Source organism: Labrus bergylta, chromosome 10, assembly GCF_963930695.1.
Source record: "Labrus bergylta chromosome 10, fLabBer1.1, whole genome shotgun sequence".
In the NCBI taxonomy this organism is placed as follows: Eukaryota; Metazoa; Chordata; class Actinopteri; order Labriformes; family Labridae; genus Labrus; species Labrus bergylta.
Window position 1 is genome coordinate 4,915,106 of NC_089204.1, and position 15,986 is coordinate 4,931,091.

At 41.3% G+C, this 15,986-nt stretch overlaps 1 protein-coding gene across 1 annotated transcript in view; it reads right to left on the reverse strand.

Annotated features, from left to right (window-relative positions):
• Window positions 1-1,850: 1,850 nt before the first annotated feature.
• The window catches only part of LOC109998438 (kynurenine 3-monooxygenase), a 28,543-nt gene continuing 14,407 nt past the window's right edge, over window positions 1,851-15,986 (reverse strand). Inside the window, exons 5-16 of the mRNA XM_020653282.3 lie at window positions 14,771-14,860; window positions 13,885-13,933; window positions 11,073-11,160; window positions 9,189-9,354; window positions 9,026-9,097; window positions 6,223-6,344; window positions 5,587-5,734; window positions 5,451-5,508; window positions 5,267-5,349; window positions 4,025-4,126; window positions 3,887-3,946; window positions 1,851-2,397 (exon numbers count right to left, since the gene is read on the reverse strand). Coding sequence (XP_020508938.2) covers window positions 2,251-2,397; window positions 3,887-3,946; window positions 4,025-4,126; window positions 5,267-5,349; window positions 5,451-5,508; window positions 5,587-5,734; window positions 6,223-6,344; window positions 9,026-9,097; window positions 9,189-9,354; window positions 11,073-11,160; window positions 13,885-13,933; window positions 14,771-14,860 — 1,185 coding nt within the window. The 3' untranslated portion in view covers window positions 1,851-2,250. The remainder of the gene's footprint in view (window positions 2,398-3,886; window positions 3,947-4,024; window positions 4,127-5,266; window positions 5,350-5,450; window positions 5,509-5,586; window positions 5,735-6,222; window positions 6,345-9,025; window positions 9,098-9,188; window positions 9,355-11,072; window positions 11,161-13,884; window positions 13,934-14,770; window positions 14,861-15,986) is intronic.

The window sequence follows — 15,986 nt, forward strand, 5'->3', positions numbered from 1 at the left end:
GGTATCTGTCTTGTGTGTTTATCCCACTTCCATCTTTGTGTGCAGTGTGACGAGCAGTCGGTGTGGAAAGACATTTGGTGGATTTATATGTATGAGGACGAGCAGAGTGTAATTAGATAAGAGGAGATGAGAAAGGGACCTCGGGAGGCTCCTGTGAGACACTCCTCTCATAACCTCCTGGGCTGTCAGCTCTGAATAGATGTGATGAATTGATTTCCATGCTGATAAAACCCTCATTCAGTGACCATGTGACCCGGCACACCTTGTATTAATATCACTTGGTCACTGCATAGTTTGGTGTTATGGAAAATACTCTTATTTGCTTCCTTCCAAGGCAAAATGCTCCAAAGTCCCTAGAGACTTTTAGTTTAGCATAGTATGAACACTGGAAATAGTGCCTTGCTTTGAATCAGGGTTCTTAGAGATTCTTTAGGTACCGTTTTTTATAAAAAAAGGCTTTTAATCAGCAAATGTACGCCAAAACCTTTTCATAAAGTTAATGTGTTTTTCTTTGCTCAGAAAAAGTGGATGTAGCCACTGATTTTGTTGAATTGGCCTTTGCCATTTTAGACTTCTTGAGCCAGAACTAGCCATGGAGAAGAAAAGGTATCACCAACCCTAGAGCTAGAATGGTTAGAAATGTGTACCTTTAATTGACAGTATCCAACAGATTATTAGGGATGCTAGTTTTGGCTGGCAAAAGCAGTTTGAACAGAATGAATTTACCAAATGAATGACAGTCAGCTTCTGAAATGGATCAAGACCACTTTCGTATCTGCTTCTCAATCACAAGAAAACCATGCCTACCTTTTCTCCTCTTTTCACTAAATGTGACTCAAGTTTACAACTGCAGTCAAACATCATGCTGTATTAAAGATGATCTGAAACTAGCATGTCCGCGATCTTATTCTTTCGGCCACTGCCCAGAGGTGAGGGTTGGAACAAAGATCGACCTGTGATTTGAGAGCTTTGCTTTCAGGCTCAGCTCCATCTTCACCACAATGGTCCAGAACAACGACCCCCTACAATACGGCCGACGCTGAAGCAATCGGCCCAATAATCTCACGGTCAGGCTAACCCGCGGAGAGTCTTCGGCTTGCTGCTGTTTGTCTGTCTGTGTAATTGCTGCAGGAGGTGTGTCCTGGCTGGAGGCTCATCTGCAGGATCAGCTGCAACGGCCTACAAAGATCTGCTGGTTTCCCTCATTCACTCTCTCTCAGCCTGACCGATGCTTGTTGATTCTTTTGATCTTTATGTTAGTACACTCCTCAACACCTCACACCACATAATGCTTTCACACCTACCCACACTTACACCACTGATGATACAGATGAAACACACATCAGAACTCTGGTTATTGATTAATTTAACTCGCTTTGAAATAAATTATTCATTTTTTGGTAAAATTCTGACTCCTTCTGTCTTTTGACCCATGACCCACGAGCTGGGTGATGACAATACTTAAACAGAATACAGTCACAACTAGGGACTATAGCCCCGTTTCCACCATAGCTGACGCGGCTTTCTCCATCTGGCTTACACTCCGCTTACCAAATAAGGGTACTGTTGAAATGACGCTACCGCTTGGTGGAAACGGGGCTTATGTGGCTTCTCAATATTTCCAGACTTTTCCATCAAGAGTTTGCTGAGACCAGAAAAACCACCACAAGAGGACAGTAACAGTAAATGAACAGTAGCTAGGTGTGCTAATTAGTCACTTCTTACTTGCAAGTTTCACAATTTAAAGGTGATGATGACTTGTTTTCACAGTTAAAAGTGGCTGTAAGACTTTTGGCAGGATGGATTATACAAGATTAGAAACAAATTGACAAAAGAAAACGGACAGGAAGTGTGAGCTGAGAGAAAATATATTTGCAACAAACTGGATTTAATCATCTCCCAGGTGAATACAGAGCATAGTCTCTGTCGATGAGTTTAATACTGATAACTTTGGTTTCACAGCAGAATTGTGCAAATGATGATGGGTGGCCTAGAAACATCACATGGAAAGACTGAAAATCTTCAGTGTTTCAGCACCTTAAATTAGACCAGTCTAATTTAAATCTCATAATCAATCATGATGACTGCGATAAGTTATGACAGCCATTATTACAGCACATTAATCTGCCTGGCGGAGCCTTCATTGTGTTCATTAAGGACTGAATCAATCTCTAATTTAAGTTTGGACTCTCTCGGTTCCCTCTGGTGTTCCATGCTTTATTTTTTTATCCGTCAGATCAGAGACGGTGCTCAGGCGGTCCTGAGGGCCAGAAGCCTGTTCCACATTTTCTCAGCTGGCATGATGAGCTTGTTGATGTCAGGAGGATTTTTAATGAGCAGGTAGGAACCTCCCAGAACAGCTCCAGCAGCGCTGCACATCAAGCCCCGGTTTATCACCTGAGAAAAAAATATATAAATTTAACAAAAATCTTGGCAAACAAGAATTAATTTTCTCAGTTTAACACACATAATAACAATCGAAAAATAATTCAAAGAGCTCCTTCACACACAGGCAGAATCCAGGTGCAAAGGTCTAATGTTTGGACTCTCCGCATCTTCCTCAGAGTCAAACCTAAATACCCTCCTACTCACAGAAAGTCTTCTCTCATTGGTTGGTAAGTGGGAGGTAAGCAGACAGTGAACCAATACTGTGACAGCACTCACATGTAACCATCAAATACAACATCCCCTCCAAAGTGTGATCACATTTACAATACAATATTTACAAGATGACTGTTTCTCTATAGAGACAAATCAGACGTCACATAAACATCACTACACAAAACATGAGCGGCTTAATTCCTCATTTAGTCCAACTGTGTTGAGTGTGTGAATCCAAAAGACCTCTCTTCTTAGCAGTGGTGATTCTGGAGTCTGCTGGGGCCCTAGGCAAAAATGAACAGGGGGCCCCTCCCACATAAATACCAACATTTATGTTATAAATAATCTGACAAAAACAAGTTGTTTTTTTTTGTGGAAGTTATATGGTAAAAGTGTCTCATCCCCATATTTAGGGATATAGACTATATAGGCTATAGTGCTGGTAGATGGGGCCATTTAGGGGGGTTTCCTACTGTCATTGCAAACTTTGCTCATTTTGAGCCATTGCTGAGATTTAAAGTGTATCAGCCCTTTGGGGGCCCCCTTACTGGCCTGGGGCCCCAAGCAAATGCCTGCTTTGCCTGTGGACAAGCAGCGGCTCTGCTTCTCAGTAGTTTGTTAACAGTGTCTCCCCTTCTCTTGGAGGGAGTGGTTTATTCAATGCTCCACATAAAAACAGAATAGTTCCTCACACCCTTACATTATGTAAAATCGTACAACTATATAATGCAAAAGAAAATGAGGTAAATGAAGCCTAAAAGATCTGAAAGAGCAGATTTGCTCCTTTATTAAGTAATCCTCAGTGTCAGTATGCCACTTCTTTATTTCGAACAACCATGTTCTACCACGGTACATGCTGCTTCATTCGGCCGTTCTACTTTCCCCACGTAGAGGTCATTCCTCCCAGACACCCTCAGGGGTTTTCTACAGTGCAGGGGAGGCTGTGAAATCCCTGCCGTCCTTCTGACTGTGCACCATTAGCACAGGTCACATCACACAGTTCAACACAGAGCCAAGGACGGACCGGCTCATCTGCAGGCAAACTGGTGAACTGACAAACAGCCCATTGTGCAGCAGAGCGCTGTGTTTGTGTTGGCATAAATCAAATGTTTCTAAAAAGGGAAGTGTTTACTCCAGTGAGAGTCACATCCGCCTTTCATGCTCGCTGCTGATAATAGTGCGACTTCAAAAGAGTCTTTACTCAATTAAAATCTTCAAAGGTATAAAATGGGCTGGTGAACGTAAACAGAAAGAGAGAAAGATTAAATTACAGAGAGGGTCTTACTTTGTCTTGCCAGTGCCAGCGCTGCACGGCTTCATGGTACCTCGTCCTGGTGAAAGTGACCTGCAGACATCAAAGAGACACACACAGTGAAGAGTCATATCATGCAATGTGGTTACTTTTGTTCATTAGGACACTTACCATTGTGTAGAGTGGAATTATTGTCTTTGGCATGATGAAGTGGAGGAGGTTATCGACATGTTTTCTGAAAAGGAACCACCTGGAGTTGACGTGGGCTCGCATCTGCAGAGCAAAACAGAATGTGTTTTAATGTGGCGTTCAGTTAATCTGACAACCAGAATGTGAACAGTTGTTGGGTTTTCAGCCAGAACAAAACTGCTGCGGTCAGTTTTCAGATCTGAAATGACTACATTGCAACAAAGTTCAACAATATGAGAAGTTGTCTTTGTGTCATATCAATGCTTCATGTTATTGTGCATCCACAGTTTAAACTATAGAGCACAGAAGAATATACTGGGGAGCTAAAAAAAAAAAAAGAGTATGGCTACATTATGTTCAGGACGAATGCACCAGTGGCTCTCTGGTCACATGATTAAACCATCATCCCTACCTGCTTGTGATTAAGTTTCCAGTCTTTTACCTTTTACTCATTAGCTCTCCCCAAATTGGTACAATTTTTACTGAGGGATTGGCAAGAAAAAGTCCCAATATAATCAGGATAAAAAAGAATTGGGCCGTTTGGGGATTTTTTTTTTGCAAGTGTGAAAGAGTTTTAGTATGTGGTTTTGTTACTTTAGGTGAAATTTTTTAAATGTTTGGGGTTGAAGGCATGGACTGGAAATATTAACTGATGAAGCCTGAGTGACGTCACCCATCTGTCCCCACAGGGGGCTTTGGAGTCCAAATGGATGGCGGTCTCCATGCTGGATATCCTGTCTCACCCTAACTTTTAGTCAAACTTACTTAAGAGACTGAGAACTGGAGCTGAGGTTTTAAGCCTCCAGACAAACCGTTACATCGCACCTGCCTGTCATGCAGGTCAGCAACACGCTCCTTTGAGAATAACTCTGTCCTTCATAAAATCTAAACGGATGAGTTCATCCCCTGTACAGTGTGTGCCGATCAAGACATGAGCTAATCAGACCTATTTGGGTTTTTGTACCGGGCTGTAAACATGTTCATGTCTGCTGTAAAAACAGATTATTTATAATGGGTGTTTATGTGACTTCAGGTGCTTCTGAAGCTGCCTCGAGTGGACACCGAAAGAACTTAATTTTTCAACACCAGAAGTTGCTGATTAGGTTGAAGCCGCTTTCTCTGAAAAAGCAGATTCGTAATCAGATTCTTCTTCATCCTCTGTTTAAAGGTGTTAGGATGTAAATTGTGACATTTTAATTAAGGAAGAGGTTATAAAGAAATTACTTCAATGTAGTTGTACATGGCCAGGTCTGCGATGGCGTGGTCGTCTGGGACTCTCACTCTGGTGTACTCAGGCAGCACAGCACCTGAGAGCAGACACACAAAAGACAGCAGACACCTTTATAAATTAACTGTCACTCCATTGTCTGCTCCAGTGTATTATACTTCTCTTTTCAAAAGTACTTACTGAAATCCTCGTTTAACGTTTCCATTATTTCGTCAAAGACAATGCAGTCCTCAAAGCCCTGCAGAGCACAGACGCATGTATGAGTCTCCATTTACATTTTTCTACCTTTTCTTCCCGTTCATTTAGTGCTACTCACCGCGTTCATCCCCTGCCCGTAAAAAGGCACCACTGCGTGGGCTGCATCACCCATTAGGACACATTTGTCCCCGATGTGATACGGGGAGCACTTGACAGACACCATGGCCTGCCCAGGCAGTCGGAAATAATCCTCCTTGAGAGCATCACTGCCGGGAAGAAAAGGAAATAAAACTATTAGAAACACGTTCTGGGATCTTCACTTTCACTTGCTTGCTTCTAAACAACAGATTTTTGTTTCAGCTCTTTACTAAAATGAACATTGTACATCTCAGGAAGCTTAAAAGACCACGTTCTGTGTATCGACCTGCCTCTGTAAAGTTAAACTGCCAAAAACATGCCTGAGTGCTCTAACCAAAGTCAACCCAGAGAGGAAGTGGGAGAATGAATTCCCCCGCTATCTGTGCATCACCCACAACATACGGTTCATCTCAAATTAAAAACCTTGCTGCACAAACCCATGTCAGAGTGAGTCTGCAATTTCACACTTCACAGAACTTGCCGTTACGTGTCCCGAGGTTGACAGGGAATGAAAATGTTTTTTAGAGGATGGCTTGGCAGGTTGGATGGATGGAGAGATAAAGTGGGGGAAGGGGGACAGAAGGGGGGTTGAGGCAGAGCTGAGAAACAGACTTACACTCCTATTAGTGGGATGGTGTCAGCAAAGTATTTCTGGAAAAACTCCAGGACTTCATCTCCTGTGGTGATCTTCTCAAACTCTTCAAACGGCATGAAGAGGGTGCAGGTAAACGTCTTGTCCTGAAACAGGAAATACAGACAGGATGTTTATTTTAAAGTCCTCTGTCAACCAAAGTTTACACTCACACACAAACTATAGTTGGTAACAAATGTCATGATTTGGTCTTATTTAGTTTTGTATTTCAGTGTTTCCATGTTCTAATTTCTCCTGTTTATCCTAGTGTTTCTTGTTTCCCTTGTGTGTTTTTGTCCTAATGTTTCATAGTTTAGTCTTCAGTGTTTTGTGTGTTATTTTGTAACTTTGTACCCTAGTGTTTCTTTAAGTTCTAGTGTGTTTTTGTTACTTTATTGAGTTCTCTGTGTATCTTAGTGTTTCTTGACTTATGTTTATTCCTGCCTCTGTGTGTTTCCCTCCAGTGTGATTGCCCTCATTGTTTTCACCTATGTCTGATTACCCTATGTCTATTTAGTCTCTGTGTTTCTTCCCCTCTGGGTCAGTTCATTGTTGTTTGTATGTCGTTCGTTGGTATGTCAGTTTTTGCTCGTGCTCCTGTGTGGCTCCCTGTTTTTGATCCCTGTGTTTTTTTGTTGAACTTCTGGAAGTAAGTTTTCGTTTGCCTTTGGCCTTTTTGTTTTTTAAATATATTTACTTAATTCTGCACGTGGGTCCAGTTCATTGTTTTTCCCCTGAACGTGACAACAAAGTTTAGATGTTATGTTACGTTTTTCGTTATATATCAAATGACAAACTGAAATTGCTTCCTTGCTGATGTATACCCCTGACAGAGACAGGAAGATATTAAGAAAAACTATCATCAGTGGACTTAATACCACTGAACATCTCTTTCTCTTTTAGGATTGTGTGATTATGAGATAATTCTCAGAAAATTCAGGTACGTGACACAGAGATTGAGGGGGAGATTTCTCAGTAACACATCAACGCTGCCGTCAATTCCTCAGGCTGCCAAAAATGAACAAGGATTTGAAATGTCCCTCAATTAGGTTACTGATTCATCTTGCTCTAAAGAAAAGGAATGGGATGAGGTAACAGTGACCTTGGCCCAAAGTACACTCGTGTGTAAATGTGAATGTTTGTGCAAAATGTGAAGAAAGCCTTTGAGGGAACAGGAACGGCATAATAGACAGAAAAGTATTTTTCAAGGACATTATGATGACTTACTCAAGTTGAGCCTTTAGGTACAAATCTCAACACTGCAAATTAACTGTATTGAGAAATCATGGGGACGTTGACCTTTGATTACCAAATGGTATCACAGTCGGACGGACAATCTAAAAACACATTTTTTTTTGGTTGCCTGTTTGGTCAACATGACAGCTCCCAAAAAGTGAAGCCAAAACATCTGGATCTCGCCTTAATGACTGGCTGCAGTATAGGTTATAAAGCTCCGCCTCCTCCATGTAAACATTTGGGACATGGGTCGTCGTGGTGAGAGCTTATCAAGCGGAAGCGTGCTTGAGTATTCACTTTAGTTTAGATTTATTAAGTTATTTGATGCTATATAAATGTTTTAATTCAACTGATTAACAGCTCTGATGATTATTAAATCTCCAGCAGCCGTGTGTATCAGATAGGAGGAGGAAACGTAACAAACACTAACACAAGAGTCAATGAACTTTTCATAACCATGTGTGTCTGCTTCAAACCGACGCAAGACTCTATTCTGCTGTGGACTGCACCCACCTGACCTGTTTTATCGGTAAGTTAAATGTGTGTTTTGGTTAGCTGAAAGGGCGCGATGTACCAGACATACTCTGGCCCCAGCAGTTGATCCCTGCAGCTCAGAATCCAAAATTACATTCATAGCGCAAGATATCATTGGATGTTGTGGTGGATGTGTCTTTCCATCTTTATATACCGTTATTGGTTTAGATGCATAGAAAAGAAAACACTTTTTAAAGACTGATATTTACCTCCAAACGTTTCAGGAAATGTCAAGAAAATAAGCAAAATAATCCAGGACCGATGCACGAACATATTAAGAAGCATCCTTCCATGAATAGAGCATCCTGTGTCTCTAGGATGTTTCACATATTGTGTATTATTTACTGTATTTTCATTCAGATTCATTTTTAAAGGTCTTGTAAATCCTCCATCATTAATGAAAATGTCACAGCTGAGCTCTGCTCGGTGAAGCTGATGGATGAAAGAGCTCTGAGGTTTGTAGGTGTGCCAATATCAACCTGTCTGAGCAGTTGCTATCTATCAACATCACACACTTCCTCCCTGAGGACCTTTTAGCACTGTCTCGGTTACCATGGCACCCACAGCAGCAAGGATGTGTTTGGTTTAGTTGAGTTTTTTTTTCTTCTCCCCTGCCCCTAATGTTTGCTGGGAACTAGGGCAGTCAGCCACAGAGTGAATCTGCTCCAGAGTGCGCTGCCTTAATCTGGTCTCCCTGTGGAGAGGACGGAGCTGTGCTGAGTCAGCCGTGCAGAAAGATCCACATGGGATTAAGAAGGACATAGCAATGGCAAAAAAGTCTGACTCAAACACACACTGTGCTGTGTGAGAAAAAGTGGAAGGTTTCTGAAGCATCTCTGAATGAGGCTAATTAACTCAATGAGGACGTCCCAGAGGTCAACTATGCTGCACATTTTCCTGAAGTGATTGCGCCTTTGTTGAAAGTGGTGGCTGAACATTGTGAAGTAATAACAAATTAACAGCTCAAATGATGGATGAAATTAGTTTTAAAACATAGAAAATCACATCTAGCACTCACCAAGTTGGGCAAGGCGATCATCATGAACGTGTTCCTGGGCCAGATGTGCAGATAATTTGGCTTCATGGCAAACTGGGGACGATGATCAAAGAAGGATGTGAAATACTCAAAAAGATGTCTACTGTAGAGCCTTGAAAAACAGTTTACAGTACAGAAGACTGACCTCTCCATTGATGGGGGGCATGGTGAGCTCCATGTAGCCGTGGGGGATGTAGGTCTGGCTGTAGTTGAAGCGGCTCCGGCGGAGAAATTGCTTGCGGATGGCAGAGAAAGCTCCATCACAGCCGACGATCAGATCTGCCTGGATCTGCTGTGTGGACCCATCAGCCCTGAGACACAAAAACATCATTATTCTTGCTTAGCCTGCGAGTAATAACCGTGACAATAAAAACACCAGTAGCATGTTGCAATATGTAATATTACTTATAGAGCAAAGTCATCTTTATGGTCAGACACCTTCATTAAACTAAAACCTGCACCTGTCACCCTGCATGACACCAAGGGCTCCTCTGTAGAAAATGTGCATCTATAAACTCACAGTTTACTGTCAGGTGCATCTGCTCCAGACAGCAGGAGTCAGATCAGGTTCGACAACCCCGAACACAGTCTGATGTGTCACCTGCAGTGTGAGTTCTTGATCTACTGTATTTCTGGGTTACACAGGAAGTTACTGTAAATGAAATGTCTAATGAGGAACAGTTCAGGACTGTGACCAGTTCACAAAATAGTCTGACACAGGCCACATTTATGTAGTAAGGTGAACAGCTGAACAAAAAAAAAACAGATCTGAGCAAAAAAAAATCTGTATTGAGCTTTCACGCTTGCAGTATGAACTTATTCGCATCATCCCAAAAATTGAAGCGAGTGACTTCATGAAACGTTTTTTAACCTTCTCTTGTTTTGTATAGTGTACAAGTAATAATACATTTTCAGATTGAACAAAACATCTGCAAACTTAACCAGTGCATATTAAACTCACAATATGAGGTTTTCTCACATTGTATGAATGCACCTGAACAATGATAATGATGTTTGTTTGACCGATCAGATCAGGATCAGAGATGTTCATCAACAGGTTATTAGATTTACAGAAAATAATTGCGATTACTGAATGATTCCGAGAAGAGATTAGGTCATGAACATTTATTCCATGCTGATGTCTATCTCTGAACATTTCCTGGCTGATGTGGGAGGAAGGTAATGCTATCCCAGCTGCATCAGGCTCTACGTGTACCTTTAATTAGACGAGCAAGCTGGAGAGCAAACACAAGCTGCTCGGCTGCAGCAGGGAGGGAAGGATGTGGATGTGTGAGGTGCTCTCCAGGGGCACAATCACAGCCGTCATGTTAAACTTGATTACATTTAAGTGCATGACGGTGTTTACTGCCACAGTGACTCTAATCCACATTTTTAATACGCCACATGTTTTACTGTCAGGCATGAAAATGAAAAAAAAAAAGAAGAACCAGAAACGATAACACACTCATCCAATTGGTTTTTACACATTTTTTCTGATAAGGATGGATTTAGTTTCAAACCTCAGGTTGTGCTCCTGCATACTGTGTTAATAATTCTTAGAGAGCTTAAAAACAGCTGCAGGTGTTCCAGTGTTAATTGGGCTTTAAATTGTGTGTCACATTTATCTCAAGGACGACCAATTAAAGAGCTACAGCACAGTCACACACACAGAGGCTTCAGAGGCGACATTGTTATCCGCCTCCTGTTAACATGTGTTTACATGTGGGACCACGGAGCGAGCAGCATCAATAAAACCATTGTTAAAACAGAGAATCCTCCTACGAGATAACCCTTATATGTGTGTGTGTGTGTGTGTGTGTGTGTGTGTGTGTGTGTGTGTGTGTGTGTGTGTGTGTGTGTGTGTGTGTGTGTGTGTGTGTGTGTGTGTGTGTGTGTGTGTGTGTGTGTGTGTGTGTGTGTGTGTGTGTGTGTGTGTGTGTGTGTGTGTGTGTGTGTGTGTGTGTGTGTGTGTGTGTGTGTGTGTGTGTGTGTGTGTTTGAGTGAGTGTGTAAGATCGGTAACTATTTACCTGGCAAAGGTCATTAGCCCTGTGTCAGCACTCCAGTCCTGCAGTTTGTGGTCAAAGTTCAGCTTTGTGTTTGGATACTTCTCTGCAGCTATGGAGGGAACATAGCATGTTACAAAAGGAGCTTATATCACAGATACAGGCGTGACATAACGGCTGCAGTTTAATAAGAATGATACAACAAGACAGGAAACCTTCAACTGTTCTAATAAAAAGCAGTCAGAACCCAGGCTGTCAGCAAACGGTTCGATCACTCCTCTTCGCTGCAGGGGAGCGACCTCCTACTGAGCAGCTCCAGCAGCCAGAGAATCCAGAGACAGAAAATGATGTTGTCACACTTTCTGAAATCTCTTCATCTCAACCTTCATTCCAGGAGTCTGGATCGGCCCCGATAAGATAAGAGGCTTGCCTTTACAATCAGCCTCTAGTTTAGCAAATTAATTAAACACAGACCCGTGCTGTCACAAATTAAGTCCCGAGCGCACACTCAGGCACTTCATTAAATATAAAGCAAAATCCCCTCAGCCTGGAAAGACTGCCACAGCGCCTGCTTTTAATGCCCATGCAGTGTAACAAACCTGGCATGTAGCAGACGCACAGGGAGTATCTGCTCTGCATGACTAGAAACAGCTTCATTTGGTTGGAGTGTGTTCTAACCTTGAGCAGCAGAGGTCATGAATTAAGAATGCATAAAGGGTACGGACATGATTAGGGCTTCCATCAGGAATATCTATCAACATACAGTTTAATATGCTGTTTGCAGAAGTGTGTAACAAGACAGTTTAAAGTTGAATATATTTCAAATAAGTGTCACTGTGGCTCGATTCAATAGGCTACACTGTCGCAGCTATACTTCACACGTATATGGTAACTAATTGCAGCTAATGAGAGCTAACATTAGCAAACTTTGTAAAGATGTTGCAGTTTAGTGTCTTACCCAGAGACTGTAAATATTAATGGACAAAGCCTGAGTGACGTCAGCCATCTGTTACTGCAGGGGGCTGTGGAGGCTCATCTGCAGCAGCTGCCATGCTAAATGCTAAATGGACTTGAGCTTGTTTCGCGCTTTTCTAGTCTTCTGACTCGAAACCCTGACCTTCCTGTTGAGAGACAACGACTCTACCGATGGCGTAGAAGATGTTTTGATGTTTGTTTGTTCAGGCAAGATTGTGACTGTCCAGTCCGAATTTGGAAAAAAATACTTATTACGAGAAGAGATATTTTTGATTTATTGGTTATGAATATATTTTGTCCTTGTGTTTCTGCACCTGATGTTATTTATATTCTCATTTGTTTCTGGACATTATTTAATAATGTATACTGTTTGATGTTTATAATGTTTAATGTAAATGATGTTGATTGTTGTCTTTCTGTATGGCTGCAGCACAGGCGAAGAGCCCAGGACAAATTTCTCACTTTGTGAGACAATAAAGTGAATCTTGAATCTTTCGTTCATCCACTGATGTTTTGTCATATCTGTGAATTCTTTGACTGTTGTGTTTTTTCTTTGGGACTTATTCTGTACTAGTATTGACAAAATGTTGTTATTCATTTATTATTTTGAACTTTTGCATCTATTTTGGACTTTGGATCTTTTGCAACACTTTTGTTTTGGATTGTAATTTAACCTTAACTCAAAATCATGAAATAAAAAATGTATCTTAAGGTCACTTTTTGGTACTCTCAATCAGGGAACTGATGTTTGTTGTTTAAGAATTATTTGAATGATTCAGTTCTGATGTCATGATGTTGATTGGTCGATAGTTATGAAGCCACTTCATACTCAAGATGTCCCTCCTGTTTTTAACAAACCATTCCTGATGAAGATCTAGGACTGTAATTTTTCCAATAAATGTGTTTTTGCAAAGTATACAGTGTGTGTGGGTTTACTTTCAATAATATGTGTTTTCCCATCACACCTCACAAATAAGGCTGTATTCATTCTCCATTCAAAGTTATGAGGATTAATTCTGGTAAAAACACAAAATAAAGAAGTTTCATTAAAACTTGGGCAAACTTTTGGGCGCCGGATGGCTTGGTGGTTATGTCGTTTTCCCCATGGTCAGAGGTTATAGTCCTCGTTACAGCAGCCCTGAGTTCAAATCCGACCTCGGCTCTTTACTGCATGTCATCCCCCTCTCTCTCCTCCAAGCATTTCCTGTCTTTCTTCTCAGCTGTCCTATCCAATAAAAACTTAAAAGGCCCAAAAATATAACTTGTAAAAACAAAACAAAAATCAGAGTGTCTGAAACCCTCATCAATCTACTCGAGACATCTTAAGAAGCAAAGATCTGAGCTGGTGCCAATCTTAGCCCAGCTTGTTTGAGCTTTCCTTCAGTGTACACCGAGCCAGGCCACATGACAGCGATCACATCACATCCATACAGAGGTGGCAGCACACAGCTGTTCATTAATATGAATGAAATGTAAATTGTTTTTCACACTAGTGCCGAGAATACTCAGTGTTGGCTGATGCTCAAGTCTAGGTATATTAATTACAACAGGAAGGAAAGATGCTATCAGAACATCTCGACTTTATAATCATTTCAGACGCTTCCTCATCATTGCTGCTAGATGCAGAGTCGTTGATTTTTGTAGTGAATGTCATGGCAATTTCAATCTGGCTATAATTAAGTTTGTTCAGCTTCTGGGGCAACTGTGGATCAGTGGCAGAGTTGGTAGCCTGGCAGCTGGAAGGTCCGGGGTTCGATCCCCAGCTCTTGCAGGTTCATGTCCGATGTGATCTTAACCCTAAGCTCCTCCTTTAACATTGTGTTGTAACTTCTGTGAGAATGGCACGAAGTTAACCTCTTACCTGTCAGCAGCTCTTTGTTCAGATTGGCTCGGTCCACTGACAGGATGAACTGAAAGACAAACAATCAGTTTCACTGAATCATCTGCAGCTTCACAAACACCATTCAAACAGTTCACTGAAAGATGAACAGGAAGCCTCTGAGGTTCATACCGTTCTCTCACCTTCTTTCTGCTTATTTTTGGTTTTGTTGTTCAAACATGAAAGTCCCCTCTGACATTTAGAACCCATTGCTATTAAAAATAATTATAATAGGGGCACATGTAGTCATAACTTTGTTTTTGTTGCTCTTGCATTGCGATGTAACGTCATAGCTTCCTGATTGTTTAACAAACACTGCATTTCTGAGCCTCTTCAGATGGCGTACCTGTTTTTGAAAGCGCATTGCTGCTTTCTTATTTTTATTTTATTAATGTTTTATTTGCTTTTCTTGATGAGGTTACATCAAAATAAAACACAGTATACAAACTTCGGTGTCAGTTAACAATAGTCAGTTTAGCCTCCTTTTAAATAGTCTATTCTCTTCAGACTTTGTGATGAGTTTTAAAGTCTGTCACGTTGCTGCTTTCTTTACACACCCACAGTGTGTTGGTACATGTGAGATCTAAAAGGCTGCACAATTAGATTTAACCTGCAGACTGACTCAGCAGACATATTGCATTTCTTACAGTATGCATACTAACAAGCCAACACTCGGGCTGTACAGTTATTAGATGTAAAGCACTATAGTGTAACTTGAATACTCGCTTGTGACTGTCTGCAGAAAAGAAACTTCTTCTTAAAGATTCTCGGTACAGTTCTTTAGAAGGTGAAAGTTGTCCTATAATGTTCCAGGGTATAAAAAGTCTCTCAGACTCTTTCTGTATGATTAAACGTAAGGCAAGCTTACCTGTCCTTTCTTGCCATAAGCGATCGGCGTCTGTTTCCCGCTGGGTGAATGGATCATTCTTGCGTGCATGGGGATCCCCTGGGAGACAATCTGAGGACGGACACATGAATACAGGGGGTCAGATATTAAAACATTACATTTACATGCATCTAGGAAAATTAATTCTGCATAATTTCATACTTTGCAAAGTTAAATTCACATTTTCATTTCATCTTTAAATGGTCATAAAACAACTAGAGTAGCTGGACTTGAACGCTTTTACATTTTCTTATCTTAAAACTGCAAATAAAAATGAATTTAACGGTGTCGTATGTAAAGAAACAAAACATTCAATGACATTAAGGGGGGGGGACATTTCATGGTGTTCATAATTGTTGATAAATAATACATGGTTGCTTTGCCGTGGGTCATAAACAGTGCATTGATTTATAAACTGTGAGAGCGTATTTAAAAATGGCTTTCTAATTTCCTTTCACGAGCTCGGGGGCGTCATTTACAACGGCCTATTAGGAGGCATTTCAATCACTGATTTCATGATCAGTCTTGTCATTTATTTTGGTCAGCATTCTCCCCACCAACATGCTTTGCAATGAGTCCCTGAACTGAGCTCAGGTGCTTCAAATTGCCTTCAAGGGTATACTCTTCAGTACTCAACAGATGTCTGCTTTTCAGACTTCACTTGTTTGTTAATCGGACTGTAAAAAAATCACATTTACATTTTTATGGCAAGGTAAAAAGTGGAAAAGTCCACAGGCGGTAGATACCTAACCAAAAGACTGTATGTCACGTCAGAGACCACCCAGCTGGAAACACTCACCCTGGATATTTGTGAAACGATTGTTTTCTCATGCTTGTGTGTAATATCATGGTCTGATGCAGAGCACTTGGCCGTGCATAACGCGGTCAGTGCAGCAAATGCAGACCCCACACACGCACACACGGGCACGCACACACACACACACACACACACACACACAAAGAAAAAGTGCTGACCTCAGAAGCCAGAATGTCTCGGGTGGACTGAGTCCTTGAGGCCCGGCCACAGAGTTAATATTTCATTACTACAAACCCAGCTCAACAGAAGGTGAAGGCTTTCTGCCTCTGAGGTCGGGTTTAAGAGGACTATTAGAGTAATCGGAGCATGGAGTAAAGGACGACCTAGACTATTTGTTGTAGCCCATCTTTTAGACTTAAAAAAAGAAACCCTGCAAGATGA